The sequence below is a fragment of the Polyodon spathula genome, chromosome 29 (genome assembly GCF_017654505.1).
Source record: "Polyodon spathula isolate WHYD16114869_AA chromosome 29, ASM1765450v1, whole genome shotgun sequence".
NCBI lineage: Eukaryota > Metazoa > Chordata > Actinopteri > Acipenseriformes > Polyodontidae > Polyodon > Polyodon spathula.
Window position 1 is genome coordinate 4,318,155 of NC_054562.1, and position 17,200 is coordinate 4,335,354.

A 17,200-nucleotide genomic window follows, 5' to 3' on the forward strand; every position below is an offset into this window, starting at 1 on the left:
TAGGAACCGCGGAGCGCCGGAGCAAAGGGTCGCTGCCCGGGCCAGGGGCGCTAGCATGTGGGAGAATGGCGCGGAGTTCAGTAAACCCCAGGCCGTTAGCCATAAAATGCTAGCTAGATGCGACATGAGCGGTTAGTCCTCTTTTTCTTAATACAGTAAATATGAATATATAAAATAAATACATAAATAAATAAATACATAAATACACATTTAGGATTTTTTTGGGGCGGGGGGAGATATATAATCCTCAGATTTATTTACCTGAAGGAACTTGATAAATATCATGATTCCCCTGAAATTTTGGGACTTTTTTCGACTTGAAAAAAGAAACAAGGACCAGGGGTCACAAATGGAGATTAGAAAAAGGGGCATTCAGAACAGAAAATAGGAGACACTTTTTTACACAGAGAATTGTGAGGGTCTGGAATCAACTCCCCAGTAATGTTGTTGAAGCTGACACCCTGGGATCCTTCAAGAAGCTGCTTGATGAGATTCTGGGATCAATAAGCTACTAACAACCAAACGAGCAAGATGGTCCGAATGGCGTCCTCTCGTTTGTAAACTTTCTCGTGTTCTTAATCGTTAACTATGGAGTGCGTGACATCACAAGCACTTTAATATATTTCAAAGTGAGTTTGGTTACCATGGCATCACATGCCTGCAAGCACCTCGACTGTTTTCAAAACACGCTGTCCCTCGACCCAGGCGTGTTAAACGCAGCGGAACGGCGGGCACTCGGCTCTGCTCACACGGGTTGCAAATGGTTTAAAAGGAGATCGGTTTTTAAAGCAAACAAGAAAAACGCGTTATTAATAAATCAATACATGAATAAATGTAAATAAAATAAAAACGTTAAGCCGTGGGCGCGCACAGCCGTGCTGCCGGTTTGAAAGTTCTCTCTCACGGCGCTGCGCTCTGAGGGGTTAAATCAAAGCGCCGGTTTAATCTTTGCACGATCAAACGAGTCACTCTTCCCGAACGCTGCAAATCAAAAGCACTCGCTGGGATAGGTCGCGCTAAACCGTACAGTCACGCCCTCGCTTGCAACCAGCCAAGCGGTCCAGGGGCAGGTCTCGCTGCCCTTGTGACCGCACGAGCACTGTGTGCCCCTGCAGAGGGTTCAGTGTACCCCGCTGCACGCTGCGGACGGCGGGGCAGCTCTCTGGGTTATTCTCGTCAAGGTCAAAACCTAGCGGCTGTGTGTGGAGGAATCGTCATCTGAGTAAACTAAGGGCGTTGTGTACCTGTGTGTGTGTGTGTCCATTGTTTCTAGTCTCTACAAGAAAGAAAAGTATTTTGTTTGTTTGTGTACCTGCGTGATCCCCCATAAACATTCAACAGTGATGAATTTAGAAACACTAAACGAAACTTAATTCAATGACAAACATTTTTTCACAAGTCTTTTTCAATGTCTGCCTGTCTGTCTGCGTGCCCGTGCCCCTGTGCCTGTGTGTCTGTCTGCATGCCCCCGTCTGTCTGTCCGTGTGCTCCTGTGTGTCTGTCTGCGTGCCCCTGTGCTCCTGTGTGTCTGTCTGCGTGCCCCTGTGCTCCTGTCTGTCTGTCTGCGTGCTCCTGTGCTCCTGTGTGTCTGTCTGCGTGCCCCTGTGCTCCTGTGTGTCTGTCTGCGTGCCCCTGTGCTCCAGTGTGTCTGTCTGCGTGCCCCCGTGTGTCTGTCTGTGTCTGCTGCCCCAGTGTGTCTGTCTGCGTGCCCCTGTGCTCCTGTGTGTCTGTCTGCGTGCCCCTGTGCTCCTGTGTGTCTGTCTGCGTGCCCCCGTGTGTCTGTCTGCGTGCCCCTGTGCTCCTGTGTGTCTGTCTGCGTGCCCTAGTGTGTCTGTCTGCGTGCCCCTGTGCTCCTGCGCGTCTGTCTGCGTGCCCCAGTGTGTCTGTCTGCGTGCTCCTGTGCTCCTGTGTGTCTGTCTGCGTGCCCCAGTGTGTCTGTCTGCGTGCTCCTGTGCCCCTGTGTGTCTGTCTGCGTGCCCCAGTGTGTCTGTCTGCGTGCCCTGTGCTCCTGTGTGTCTGTCTGCGTGCCCCTGTGCAGTGTCCTGTCTGCGTGCCCCCGTGCCCCTGTGTGTCTGTCCCTGTGCCCCTGTGTGTCTGTCTGCGTGCCCCTGTGTGTCTGTCTGCGTGCCCCTGTGCTCCTGTGTGTCTGTCTGCGTGCCCCAGTGTGTCTGTCTGCGTGCCCCTGTGCTCCTGTGTGTCTGTCTGCGTGCTCCTGTGTGTCTGTCTGCGTGCTCCTGTGTGTCTGTCTGCGTGCTCCTGTGCTCCTGTGTGTCTGTCTGCGTGCCCCAGTGTGTCTGTCTGCGTGCCCCTGTGCCCCAGTGTGTCTGTCTGCGTGCCCCAGTGTGTCTGTCTGCGTGCCCCTGTGTGTCTGTCTGCGTGCCCCTGTGCTCCTGTGTGTCTGTCTGCGTGCCCCCGTGCTCCTGTGTGTCTGTCTGCGTGCCCCTGTGCTCCTGTGTGTCTGTCTGCGTGCCCCTGTGTGTCTGTCTGCGTGCCCCTGTGCTCCTGTGTGTCTGTCTGCGTGCCCCTGTGCGTCTGTCTGCGTGCCCCCGTGTGTCTGTCTGCGTGCCCCTGTGCTCCTGTGTGTCTGTCTGCGTGCCCCAGTGTGCTCCTGTGTGTCTGTCTGCGTGCCCCTGTGCCCCTGTGTGTCTGTCTGCGTGCCCCTGTGTGTGTCTGTCTGCGTGCCCCTGTGCTCCTGTGTGTCTGTCTGCGTGCCCCTGTGTGTCTGTCTGCGTGCCCCAGTGTGTCTGTCTGCGTGCCCCTGTGCTCCTGTGTGTCTGTCTGCGTGCCCCAGTGCGTCCGTCTGCGTGCCCCCGTGCTCCTGTCTGTCTGTCTGGGTGCCCCTGTGCTCCTGTGTGTCTGTCTGTGTGCCCCTGTGCTCCTGTGTCAACGAGGCTTGTTTACTCATATCTCCATCCCCCTCCCCCCCCCAGGCCATGGTGGTCTTAACCAACTAGGCGGAATGTTTGTGAACGGACGGCCTCTGCCGGAGGTGATCCGCCAGCGCATTGTGGACATGGCGCAGCAGGGCGTGCGGCCCTGTGACATCTCTCGCCAGCTACGCGTCAGTCACGGCTGTGTCAGCAAGATACTGGGCAGGTGAGCCACGGGGGGACTGAGAGAATGGAGGGAGAGAGAGAGGAACTGGGGGGGCTGAGAGAGAGGGGGGAGGAAGTAATGGTCATTTAGCAGCACCCGGGGGACCCGTCCGCTGGGAGGAGGAGGGGGTAAGTGGGAATACTGGGCAGGTCCTGCACCTGGGAGACTGGCAGAGGGGGGGGAGAGAGAGAGAGATAGAGAGAGAGAGAGAGATTGAACTGTGAAGAACAAAACCCTACGTTTAATACTTTATCAGTATCTGGGAGACTTGGGGAAAGTCCTGAAAACACTAACTAGCCCCCCCCCCCCCCCCCCCCCCCCCCCCCCCCCGAAAGATACTATGATACTCTGTCCTTCGTGAGGGTTTTGGTGGCCCTCATTAGAACAAGCATCAAACCGGGGGTGATTGGCGGCTCCAAGCCCAAGGTGGCCACGCCCAAAGTGGTGGACAAGATCGCCGAGTACAAGCGCCAGAATCCCACGATGTTCGCGTGGGAGATCCGGGACCGGCTCCTGGCGGAGGGGGTGTGCGACAGCGACACGGTGCCCAGCGTGAGCTCCGTCAACCGGATCATCAGAACCAAAGTGCAGCAACCCTTCATTCTGCCCCTGGAGGGCAAGGACTTGAACCCCGGACATAGCCTGAGTGAGCATTACTGTTATTATTATTATTATTATTATTATTATTATTATTATTATTATTATTATTAATGAGTCATTTAGCAGATGCTGTTATCCAGAGCGACTCACAGAGACTAGGGGGGTGAACTCTGCTTCATCAACGACTGCTGCTGCTGCAGAGTCTCTTCCAATAGGACCTCGTTTGTTTTGCGTCTCATGCGAAGGACGGAGCACAAGGAGGTTCAGTGACTCGGGGTCACACACAGCGAGTCAGGGGCTGAGCTGGGATTTGAATCTCTGGGTATCAAGCACCTTTCTTTAACCACGGGACCCCCGAGCCTCATACCAGCAGGGCGGCGCCACACTGGAGCCCAGGGAATGCATGAGAGCCTCATATGAGGACAGGCAATTTGTTCTCCACATAAAGCAATGCTGAGGGAACACGGAAATGCTTTGCAGCTTGGAACCTGGTTTCAGGAGACTGGGGCTCAGGCTGCTGCACGGCACTCCAGGCAGGGAGACTCGGGGGTTTGATACAGCCCCTCAAACCAGGTCTCCCGGTGGTCTCCTGGAAGCAGGATTCAAGCCAAAAGGGTTAAGCTTATAGTGAAACCAGGATTGGATCAAACTGCTGTGCAACAGGAGTCTTATTACCATCCCTGCAATCATAATAATAATAATCATATTAATAAAAGGGATGTTAGGAAGACAGATTCCTGTTTTACTACCACCTTGATTAGCCACAGTGTGTAGAGATAGCAAGCTCAGGTGTGTCTGATTAATAGCCACATTTTTATTGGCTGAACTCTGGTCAGCCTCTTGGTGATGTCATTAAGAATCATTACAACGTGGTTTTGATGAAGCGAAGTTGCCTCAAACATATATTGCCTCAAATCTATATGAGTTTAATAATCACACCTGAGCTTGTTACCTAGACACACTGGAGTTAGTAAAACCTGGAGTGGGTGACACTGCTGTGCAGTACTGTGACCTGGACATGTGTTACCTAACACCGTGCACCCCCAAAGTACCCCACCTGCATGTGGGTGACAACCGGTGGCAAGTACTTCCTAACCCCCCCCCCCCCCCCCCCCCAGCACCCCCCCCCCCCCCCAGCTCCGCAGTGACCCCCCCAGAGTCACCCCACTCCGACTCGCTCGGCTCCACCTACTCCATCAACGGCCTGCTGGGCATCGCGCACACGGGGGGAGAGGGCAAGAGGAAGCACGAGGACAGTGAGTATCACACAGCTGTCTGTGTTTACAATGCTTCCCTATGCTGTCTGTGCTTTCACTCTCCCTCTCTGTGCTTTACAATCCGGTGCTTCGACAATGCTATGCTAAGACCCCTTCTTGCTTAATCAATGTGACCCTATGCTTTACCAGACCTCTCTGTGCTTTACAATGCTTCCCTATGCTTTACCAGACCTCTCTGTGCTTTACAATGCTTCCCTATGCTTTACCACACCTCTCTGTGCTTTACAATGCTTCCCTATGCTTTACCATACCTCTCTGTGCTTTACAATGCTTCCCTATGCTTTACCATACCTCTCTGTGCTTTACAATGCTTCCCTATGCTTTACCATACCTCTCTGTGCTTTACAATGCTCCCCTATGCTTTACCAGACCTCTCTGTGCTTTACAATGCTTCCCTATGCTTTACCATACCTCTCTGTGCTTTACAATGCTTCCCTATGCTTTACCAGACCTCTCTGTGCTTTACAATGCTTCCCTATGCTTTACCAGACCTCTCTGTGCTTTACAATGCTTCCCTATGCTTTACCAGACCTCTCTGTGCTTTACAATGCTTCCCTATGCTTTACCATACCTCTCTGTGCTTTACAATGCTTCCCTATGCTTTACCAGACCTCTCTGTGCTTTACAATGCTTCCCTATGCTTTACCATACCTCTCTGTGCTTTACAATGCTTCCCTATGCTTTACCACACCTCTCTGTGCTTTACAATGCTTCCCTATGCTTTACCAGACCTCTCTGTGCTTTACAATGCTTCCCTATGCTTTACCATACCTCTCTGTGCTTTACAATGCTTCCCTATGCTTTACCAGACCTCTCTGTGCTTTACAATGCTTCCCTATGCTTTACCAGACCTCTCTGTGCTTTACAATGCTTCCCTATGCTTTACCAGACCTCTCTGTGCTTTACAATGCTTCCCTATGCTTTACCAGACCTCTCTGTGCTTTACAATGCTTCCCTATGCTTTACCAGACCTCTCTGTGCTTTACAATGCTTCCCTGTGCTTTACCAGACCCTCTCTGTGCTTTACAATGCTTCCCTATGCTTTACCAGACCTCTCTGTGCTTTACAATGCTTCCCTATGCTTTACCAGACCTCTCTGTGCTTTACAATGCTTCCCTATGCTTTACCAGACCTCTCTGTGCTTTACAATGCTTCCCTATGCTTTACCATACCTCTCTGTGCTTTACAATGCTTCCCTATGCTTTACCAGACCTCTCTGTGCTTTACAATGCTTCCCTATGCTTTACCAGACCTCTCTGTGCTTTACAATGCTTCCCTATGCTTTACCAGACCTCTCTGTGCTTTACAATGCTTCCCTATGCTTTACCAGTACCTCTCTGTGCTTTACAATGCTTCCCTATGCTTTACCAGACCTCTCTGTGCTTTACAATGCTTCCCTATGCTTTACCAGACCTCTCTGTGCTTTACAATGCTTCCCTATGCTTTACCAGACCTCTCTGTGCTTTACAATGCTTCCCTATGCTTTACCAGACCTCTCTGTGCTTTACAATGCTTCCCTATGCTTTACCAGACCTCTCTGTGCTTTACAATGCTTCCCTATGCTTTACCAGACCTCTCTGTGCTTTACAATGCTTCCCTATGCTTTACCAGACCTCTCTGTGCTTTACAATGCTTCCCTATGCTTTACCATACCTCTCTGTGCTTTACAATGCTTCCCTATGCTTTACCAGACCTCTCTGTGCTTTACAATGCTTCCCTATGCTTTACCAGACCTCTCTGTGCTTTACAATGCTTCCCTATGCTTTACCAGACCTCTCTGTGCTTTACAATGCTTCCCTATGCTTTACCAGACCTCTCTGTGCTTTACAATGCTTCCCTATGCTTTACCAACCATCGGTGCTTTACAATCTTCCCTATGCCTTTACCTCTCTGTGCTTTACAATGCTTCCCTATGCTTTACCAGACCTCTCTGTGCTTTACAATGCTTCCCTATGCTTTACCACACCTCTCTGTGCTTTACAATGCTCCCTATGCTTTACCAGACCTCTCTGTGCTTTACAATGCTTCCCTATGCTTTACCAGACCTCTCTGTGCTTTACAATGCTTCCCTATGCTTTACCATACCTCTCTGTGCTTTACAATGCTTCCCTATGCTTTACCAGACCTCTCTGTGCTTTACAATGCTTCCCTGTGCTTTACCAGACCTCTCTGTGCTTTACAATGCTTCCCTATGCTTTACCAGACCTCTCTGTGCTTTACAATGCTTCCCTATGCTTTACCAGACCTCTCTGTGCTTTACAATGCTTCCCTATGCTTTACCAGACCTCTCTGTGCTTTACAATGCTTCCCTGTGCTTTACCAGACCTCTCTGTGCTTTACAATGCTTCCCTATGCTTTACCACACCTCTCTGTGCTTTACAATGCTTCCCTGTGCTTTACCAGACCTCTCTGTGCTTTACAATGCTTCCCTATGCTTTACCATACCTCTCTGTGCTTTACAATGCTTCCCTATGCTTTACCAGACCTCTCTGTGCTTTACAATGCTTCCCTATGCTTTACCAGACCTCTCTGTGCTTTACAATGCTTCCCTATGCTTTACCATACCTCTCTGTGTTTTACAATGCTTCCCTATGCTTTACCAGACCTCTCTGTGCTTTACAATGCTTCCCTATGCTTTACCAGACCTCTCTGTGCTTTACAATGCTTCCCTATGCTTTACCAGACCTCTCTGTGCTTTACAATGCTTCCCTATGCTTTACCACACCTCTCTGTGCTTTACAATGCTTCCCTATGCTTTACCAGACCTCTCTGTGCTTTACAATGCTTTCCCTATGCTTTACCAGACCTCTCTGTGCTTTACATGCTTCCCTATGCTTTACCATACCTCTCTGTGCTTTACAATGCTTCCCCAAGCTTTACCATACCTCTCTGTGCTTTACAATGCTTCCCTATGCTTTACCACACCTCTCTGTGCTTTACAATGCTTCCCTATGCTTTACCAGACCTCTCTGTGCTTTACAATGCTTCCCTATGCTTTACCAGACCTCTCTGTGCTTTACAATGCTTCCCTATGCTTTACCAGACCTCTCTGTGCTTTACAATGCTTCCCTATGCTTTACCAGACCTCTCTGTGCTTTACAATGCTTCCCTGTGCTTTACCAGCCCTCTCTGTGCTTTACAATGCTTCCCTATGCTTTACCATCCCTCTCTGTGCTTTACAATGCTTCCCTATGCTTTACCATACCTCTCTGTGCTTTACAATGCTTCCCTATGCTTTACCAGACCTCTCTGTGCTTTACAATGCTTCCCTATGCTTTACCAGACCTCTCTGTGCTTTACAATGCTTCCCTATGCTTTACCAGACCTCTCTGTGCTTTACAATGCTTCCCTATGCTTTACCAGACCTCTCTGTGCTTTACAATGCTTCCCTATGCTTTACCAGACCTCTCTGTGCTTTACAATGCTTCCCTATGCTTTACCATACCTCTCTGTGCTTTACAATGCTTCCCTATGCTTTACCAGACCTCTCTGTGCTTTACAATGCTTCCCTATGCTTTACCAGACCTCTCTGTGCTTTACAATGCTTCCCTATGCTTTACCATACCTCTCTGTGCTTTACAATGCTTCCCTATGCTTTACCAGACCTCTCTGTGCTTTACAATGCTTCCCTATGCTTTACCAGACCTCTCTGTGCTTTACAATGCTTCCCTATGCTTTACCAGACCTCTCTGTGCTTTACAATGCTTCCCTATGCTTTACCAGACCTCTCTGTGCTTTACAATGCTTCCCTCTGCTTTACCAGACCTCTCTGTGCTTTACAATGCTTCCCTATGCTTTACCAGACCTCTCTGTGTTTTACAATGCTTCCCTATGCTTTACCAGACCTCTCTGTGCTTTACAATGCTTCCCTATGCTTTACCAGACCTCTCTGTGCTTTACAATGCTTCCCTGTGCTTTACCAGACCTCTCTGTGTGCTTTACAATGCTTCCCTGTGCTTTACCAGACCTCTCTGTGCTTTACAATGCTTCCCTGTGCTTTACCAGACCTCTCTGTGCTTTACAATGCTTCCCTATGCTTTACCAGACCTCTCTGTGCTTTACAATGCTTCCCTGTGCTTTACCATACCTCTCTGTGCTTTACAATGCTTCCCTGTGCTTTACCAGACCTCTCTGTGCTTTACAATGCTTCCCTATGCTTTACCAGACCTCTCTGTGCTTTACAATGCTTCCCTGTGCTTTACCAGACCTCTCTGTGCTTTATGCTACCCTATGCTTTACAATGCTTCCCTGTGCTTTACCAGACCTCTCTGTGCTTTACAATGCTTCCCTATGCTTTACCAGACCTCTCTGTGCTTTACAATGCTTCCCTATGCTTTACCAGACCTCTCTGTGCTTTACAATGCTTCCCTATGCTTTACCATACCTCTCTGTGCTTTTACAATGCTTCCCTATGCTTTACCAGTCCTCTCTGTGCTTTGCAATGCTTCCCTATGCTTTACCAGACCTCTCTGTGCTTTACAATGCTTCCCTGTGCTGTGCTTTTACTGTGGGAAACCTTTATAAAGTTGAGTACCATCCATCCATCCATCTATCTGTCTGTCTCTATCCATCTATCTCTCCCTCCCTTCCTCTGTCCTCTCTGTTCCTGACTGCCCTCCGTCTCTCTCGCAGGTGATCAGGAGAGCTGCCGTTTGAGTGTGGACTCCCAGGGCAGTGTGGGTAGCGCCCCTCGGAAGCAGCTCCGCGGGGAGCCCCCCTTCTCCGGCACGCTGGACTGTGGCTTCAACAGACATCCCTATCCCCCTGAGGCCTTCGCATCAGCCAATCACAGCAAGGCTGAGCAGGTAGGAGCCCCGCCCCACAGCGCACAGGAACACAACCTCAACCGGCCAGCTAAGCCTTTGAAATGCATTTCAAAAGATGTTCCCCAATAGGGCATAATCGAGGCTACTGGACACTGTGGTGTACTCCCACTAGATATACCCTGCTTCTGGTATAAACATTTTTACATACAGAAACATTGAGAATATATCTTTCAACCAGAATCTCTGATCAGGCACCTATAGCGTGGCCTCTGGACAGCGGTCAGAACTCGGCACTAAAGCGATACTCATCTCAGACGTGGCTGTTTTTCCCCCAGGCTTATGAAAAACAGACTTTTGATGTTTTAGTTGTTAGTATTTTTAATTAAGGTTTCACATTCTAGTTTAATTGTTGCTTGCCATGAAAAGCGCTGTACAAAAATACATGGATTCATTAGAGGGGTCAGAAATATCCAATCACCTGCAGGACTCACAGAGCGCTTCTGTGGTGTTCCAGACTGAGAGGAGAAGTCGTCGAATTCTCCCTAACCCCCTCTCCCCTCTCCCCCAGGCTCTGTACCCCCTCTCCTTGCTAAACAGCAGCATCGAGGATGGTAAGCTCTCCGGCACTGCCATTGGTCGAAATCTCAGCGCCCATCAGGGATATTCCATGGTATCAGGTAAGAGTTGCCGTAGCGACAGACATCAATCAACAAACAAGCACATACCCAGGCACGCAGAACCTCACACACACACACACCGTACAGGCAGACAGACAGACAGACAGACAGACACACAATCTAACGCTCTTCAGTATCAAACACATATCATGCAAAGTAAGCCATTAATCAGTGAGCTCTGAAATAAATCACATTAAGTAGGACCGCGACGAACTTATTTAGTGTAAGTCCCGACCCTTAGTCTGAGAGTAACGTGTTCGTCACACTACGGTCAGGTCCAAAATGATTGTCTAGGTACTAGTTCGCGGGTCACACATGATCCATTGTTCGAGTGCCTAATCACGACTAATACATTTGAGAGATCAACTTTGGTCCTTGCTAGTGTACGACAACGTTGTACCATCAAGAGTCCCGCAAGGTAGGGTTACAGCTGGGACAAATAAATGGTCGCGCCTATCAATTCGAGAGGAGCATGTGGGGGTTTTGTTTGGGTTGGCGAAAAAAATTTGAAAAGTTTTCCCCCCCCACCCCCAGTCAAGGTTAGTGTAATAGGTTGTAGAGTAGTAAACTAGAAAAATAAAATTTTTAAATCAGAACACAAATTTGGTATACACATATATATATATATATATATATATATATATATAATATAAGTATATATATTGGGATATAATATATATTGGGTTTCATTTCATCTCATCTCTCTTCATCTCTGGCGCCCGCAGACTACCACAGCGCCCCCTTGTGCATGAAGCAGGAATCCTCCTCGTCCTCCACCTCGGAAGCAGCACACGCAGGCTCCTCCCCCCACGGGCTGCCAAACCCCGCCCTGCTGGAGCTGCAGCCAACCCAGGCTGCAGTCTCTATGAATGGCTCTGCCCACATGTGCCCCTTCAACGCGTTCACACCACACCCGCCCCACACGCCTCTGTACGGGCAGATCAGCACTCAGCCCCTCCTGGCAGGTAAGAGCTGGGCAGCGGGACCCTCACCCAGTCACTCAGAGCTGCACCAAACCAGGGTCCCATTACCAGGGTCCAGCTCTCCGCAGGCCAGGGGCGCCGCTGTCCAGCGGAGTGAGGAGAGAACAGCAGCTGGGGTTTAAGTGGATCGCTGTTCTGCACAGAGTCATGAATAAGACAAGCAGTGATCACCAGAAACCCACGCAGCTGTTTCTTCACTCATTTCACTGTGAGGGCTGGGTTGCATCAATATCAGGGTCTAGTGCTGATTATTATAGAGACATTTCAGAGGGCTGGATCTCGTCAATATCAGGGACTAGTGCTGTATATTATAAAGACATTTCAGAGGGCTGTGTCTCATCAATATCAGGGTCATCAATATCAGAGGGCTGGTCTAGTCTAGTGCTGTATATTATAAAGACATTTCAGAGGGCTGGATCTCATCAACATCAGGGTCTAGTGCTGTATATTATAAAGACATTTCAGAGGGCTGTGTCTCATCAATATCAGAGTCTAGTGCTGATTATTATAGAGACATTTCAGAGAGCTGGATCTCATCAACATCAGGGTCTAGTGCTGTATATTATAAAGACATGCATTACAGTGGTGATATTGTGTATGTTATACACGCTCTCTGTGTTCCTGCAGGTCGGGACATGGTGGGCTCCACTCTCCCGGGGTACCCCCCCCACATCCCCAGCAGCGGGCAGAGCGCGTACAGCATGGTGGCAGGTAAAGAGTTAATACAAAGAGTGTCCCCTAGAACAAGCACAACACAGTGTGATACAGCACAGTGACAGCATGGGAAAACATAGGGAAGCATTGTAAAGCACAGAGGTCTGATAAAGCATAGGGAAGCATTGCAAAGCACAGAGAGGTCTGGTAAAGCATAGGGAAGCATTGCAAAGCACAGAGAGGTCTGGTAAAGCATAGGGAAGCATTGTAAAGCACAGAGAGGTCTGGTAAAGCATAGGCAAGCATTGTAAAGCACAGAGAGGTCTGGTAAAGCATAGGGAAGCATTGTAAAGCACAGAAAGGTGTGGTAAAGCACAGGGAAGCACTGTAAAGCACAGAGAGGTCTGGTAAAGCATAGGGAAGCATTGTAAAGCACAGAGAGGTCTGGTAAAGCATAGGGAAGCATTGTAAAGCACAGAGAGGTCTGGTAAAGCATAGGGAAGCATTGTAAAGCACAGAGAGGTCTGGTAAAGCATAGGGAAGCATTGTAAAGCACAGAGAGGTGTGGTAAAGTATAAGGGGTGGGGAGCTGCTAAGCTGGAGTGCAAAAATATTGTGGTAAACTTTTCCAAGGGGAGCGAAAGGAGAGAGAAAGGGAGTCAGCCGGCTCTCCTCGGCTCCCTTGTTTTCTCTTTTCTGCTGTAGTTTATTAACTTGAACCAGTTCAGGAAAGCTGGCTGGCGAGTTAATCAGTACCTACCCGCCTGCGATCGCAGAGACAGGACCGCGGTTTCGGGGATCACCGGCTCCGACCAATCATAGCCGGCCTGCTTGTTGACAGCACGTTGTCATGGAAATGAAGGGGCCGCAGGGTTCCATTTCGGGAGGGGGGTTGGGTACCTGCCCTTTGAAGCGCGAAATTAGTCTGATTTCTTTTTGCGGGAGGGGAAGGTGGGGGGGGTTATACACCAGAACTCACAGAGGGTGACTTTCAATCTCTTCTAATTAATTACCAATTAAATATTGGAATGTTTAAAAAGAAAGGAGGGAGGGTGCTGGAAGGGAGGGGGGAGGAGGGTGCAGGGAGGGGAAAGGAGGGTGCAGGGAGGGACGGAGGGAGGAGGGCGCTGGAAGGGAGGGGGGAGGAGGGTGCAGGGAGGGAGGAAGTAGTCGTAAAGACTTGGCTGCACGCATCACTTCTCCACTGGATTTGACCCCCCAGCTCTCCAGCAAGCAGGGAATGATGAATGCCCTTTTACAAGGAAAGCAACTGAACTGTTCCCTTCGTCTGAGAGCCGAGCCTCAAGCAGCGACTGAGGAAACACACCTTGACACACTCACAAGACACCACGAGCTACCCGAATGCAAGCAGCGACTGAGAAAAACACACACACACACGCACACACACACACACACATGCCTCTCCTGAGCCCGACGTGCAGACAGGCCCCTGAGAAACACCAACACACACACACACGCACACACACACACACACACAGAGGAGCCGAGTGCAAGCAGGGACTGAGAAACACACACACACACACACACACACAGAGGAGCCGAGTGCAAGCAGGGACTGAGAAACACACACACACACACACACACAACACACACACACACACACACAGAGGAGCCGAGTGCAAGCAGGGACTGAGAAACACACACACGCACACACACACACACACACACAGAGGAGCCGAGTGCAAGCAGGGACTGAGAAACACACACACGCACACACACACACACACACCCGCACACACACACACCGAGCTCACGTTCGTCCCTGACTCTTTGTGGCGTGGACGCACACACACACCACACACACACACGAAGTGGGTAGTGTCCGACTCGCTCACGGTTCGTCCCTGACATCTTGCGTTGTGTGGTAGTGTGCGACTCCACGGCTCTGGACGTTAACACCGTGTGTGTGTGTGTGTGTGTGTGGTGTCTCCTCACGGCTCCGAGTTCAGGTCCCTGAAACTCTAAAAAAACACACACACGACACACACACACACACACACACACACACACACTCTCCTCGACTCAGCTGTTCGTCCCCGCTGACTCTTTAACACACACACACACGCACACGCACACACACCTCCACGAGAGGGACCGAGTCGTCCCAGGGAACTCCTTTATGTGGTGTGTCACGTGTCGTGTGTGTGTGTGCACGACTCACCACGAGGACTGAGTGTTTCTTTTGTGTGTCAGAGGACTGACTCTCTAAACACACACAAACACGCACACACACACACATTGTGTGACTGATAGGAGTCCGAGTGCAAGGTCCGATGAGAAACAAACACACACACACACACACACAGTTTTTCTGTTGGTTCCCCAGGCAGTGAGTATTCATACTAGACAAGACCCGAGTTCAACAATTTTAACACTAATAACAACAACACCAGTGGCATTAGTGATTCATATTGACAGCCTGCTCTCTTTCCTCTTGGTTTCCCAGGCAGTGACAATTCATAGTAGACAAGATCTGTGTTGAATAATAATAATGATAATGATAACAGCTATTGACAGCCTGCTCTCTCCCCTCTCTCCCCAGGCAGCGAGTACTCCAGCACTGCCTACTCTCACTCCCCCTACACCTCCTACAGCGATGCCTGGAGGTTCACCAACTCAGGGATCCTCGGTAAGACTCAGCCAGGCTCGAGAGCTCCTCGCTGGGGAGCGAGGGAGAGCAGCCCCCTCAGATCAGACTGTTTGGGCCAGGGGGGGGGGTGTAAGAGCTCTGGTTCGATTGGTGACATTGAGAAAAAAATGAGAAAGACTTCTAGTCAAAATGTTTGCCATTGAATTTACACCGAAGACGCTGAGAAAGACTTCTAGTGGAAACGTTTGCCATTGAATTTATTTCTTTTAGCGTTTCTAAACTGTGATTATAACCGAATCCGGACTGTCACTAACCCCGCCTCTCTACCTCCCCCCACAGGCTCACCCTATTACTACAGCTCCGCCCCCCGGACCACCCCTCCCTCCACTGCGGCCGCCGCATACGACCACCTGTAGTCGCCACGGAAACTGCAATTCCACAATCAGCGGGATAGGAAACCAGGAGCAACACAAACCCCACCCCCCCTTATAAAAAAAGGCGACACGGCCAGGATCGGCCCTTGTGTTAACAGAGTGCTTCTGGAGCAACGAAACAAACTTTTAAAACCCGTTTTTGAGAGCGGCCCGGGATCGCAACGAGAAAACTGACCATTCGGTTGACCTACGACCGGTCACTATGTCTGAAACCCGGCTGTTTCGTGCGAAACCGCTTTGCAAAACAAATAAATGAATAAATAAATATATAAACCAAGTTTGTGGGGTGCGTATGTCTTGACCCGCCCCTCCCTCTGTCCCTCCCTCCCTCCTTAATTCTGTATTTATGAACAAAAATTTGGAATCGGAGAGAGAGAGTGGAGAAAACTGTCTGTATCTGTTAACTGTTGAAAGGCTTGCTTGAGTCGTATTACACTTTGCTCAGACTTTTATTGATTTAACATAACCCTGAAATACACTGCAGGGGACCAGTGGACCTGATCTAGTTAGTTCAGTCACCACAGTGATGGGAATGAGACTCCCGGGGCACAGCAGTGTGATCCAGTCCTGGTTTCACTAAGAGTTTAATCATAAGACACACCTGAGCTTGTTTTTCTAGTCGTCGCCAATGGTTTTTTACCCCAGTTCTCTCCCCAGTTTGGAATGCCCAATTACTATTTTGATTCTGGTTCACTCCTGCAACCCCCTGGCGACTCGGGAAACGGAGACTGGAGTGTGCGTCCTCTGAAACGTGCTCCTGCCAATCAGTCATCATTCGCCACCAGACCTATAATGCCGGAGGACAGCACAGATCTGAATAGGGTTAGGGTTAGGGTTAGGGTTAGGGTTAGGGTTAGGGTTAGATCTGAATAGCTCCACTGCAGAACCGCAGGCGTCCTATCAGCCACAGGGGGGCTCTGGTGCGCAGTGAGCCGTGTATTCCCTGCCGACACGGTCGGCGATGACACAGCCTGGACTGGAACCTGCGATCTCCAGGCTGTAGGGTGCATCCTGCACTCCACGCCAAGCGCCTTCACTGGGTCTGCACACCTGAGCTTGATAACGAGACACACTGGGGCTCATCAAGCTGGTAGTAAAACCTGGACTGGCTGACTTTGCTGTGCAACAGGAGTTCCCAGCCCTGTGTTGAGGATGTTTCTGACAGGCAGTCTTGCTAGTTTGGTGTAAATACTGGAAACGAGACGAATAGAGAAAATGTGTCCTCGAACCGCCCTGCTTAGGTGTGAGACACACTAGAAGTTCTTATTAAGTCTTAAAAGCTGTTGTTGAAATGACCCAAGAGCTCGTCCACTCCCAAACATGGCTGTTTGTTTGTTTGTTTGTTTTTTTCTTCTTGTTTATATTTCGATGGATGTAAATAAATGATTTCTATAAGAAGTATTTTAATTAAAATAAAGCATGTTATGAATCAGCCGCTGTGGTGTGTTCTTATTGTTCTGTGTGTGTGTGAGTGCGTGAGAGTGTGTGCGTGAGTGAGTGTGTGTCGTGCGTGAGTGTGTGTGTGTGTGTGAGCGCGTGAGTGCGTGTGTGCATGAGTGATAGAGTGTGAGTGTGCGGGGTGGGGGGATAAAAGCGTTCCTCTCTTACTTTTTTTTAAATAAGCAACCAAGGGGGGTCATGATGCACAGGGGGGGTGGGTTGCTGAATGTTTTTAAGAGGATACAGGATGCAGCTTGGTGCTGGTGTTCCTGAAATTCCGGTGCTAATCCTGATGGTTGCCAATACATCGTGTAGAGAAAGCATCACGATTGATCCCTACACACGCTGTGAATCGGTACAGCCCTAGCTGTGACTACACTTCCCAGCATGCCTCTTCACCTGCAGCAGGGGTGAGGAAGCTGTAGTTCTTAACAATGCAGACCAGACATGGGGGTCAGCTATATAATTATAATTACAGCAGTACACTTCGAACTGAAGTTTCATTATGAAACACCCTGGAGACACTGAAGTGTCTCTGATCATTGAGGACATGTGGACCCTCTTATCGGCTCCAGTATTCACACAGAATCAATACAGCCCCACCCCCTTCCTTTTCATTATTATTATTATTATTATTATTATTATTATTATTATTATTATTA

The 17,200-nt window shown here is 49.6% G+C and overlaps 1 protein-coding gene across 1 annotated transcript; it reads left to right on the forward strand.

The window, feature by feature from the left end:
• Positions 1–2,959: 2,959 nt before the first annotated feature.
• On the forward strand, positions 2,960–15,698 carry pax8 (paired box 8). Its single transcript, XM_041231982.1, has 9 exons — positions 2,960–3,096; positions 3,480–3,742; positions 4,815–4,952; positions 9,606–9,778; positions 10,308–10,416; positions 11,142–11,381; positions 12,027–12,110; positions 14,617–14,703; positions 15,004–15,698. The coding sequence occupies exons 1-9, from the start codon at positions 2,960–2,962 to the stop codon at positions 15,078–15,080; spliced, it is 1,308 nt and encodes a 435-aa protein (XP_041087916.1). The 3' UTR covers positions 15,081–15,698.
• Positions 15,699–17,200: the final 1,502 nt, after the last annotated feature.

What these genes read in the sequence shown, in the direction of transcription:
- pax8 (XM_041231982.1), top strand. Translation starts at nt 2,960, where the DNA reads ATGTTTGTGAACGGACGGCCTCTGCCGGAGGTGATCCGCCAGCGCATT. An exon ending in CACTCAGCCCCTCCTGGCAG is followed by an intron (nt 11,382 to 12,026) that starts GTAAGAGCTGGG and finishes GTGTTCCTGCAG; the next exon opens with GTCGGGACATGGTGGGCTCC. An exon ending in CGCGTACAGCATGGTGGCAG is followed by an intron (nt 12,111 to 14,616) that starts GTAAAGAGTTAA and finishes CTCTCTCCCCAG; the next exon opens with GCAGCGAGTACTCCAGCACT.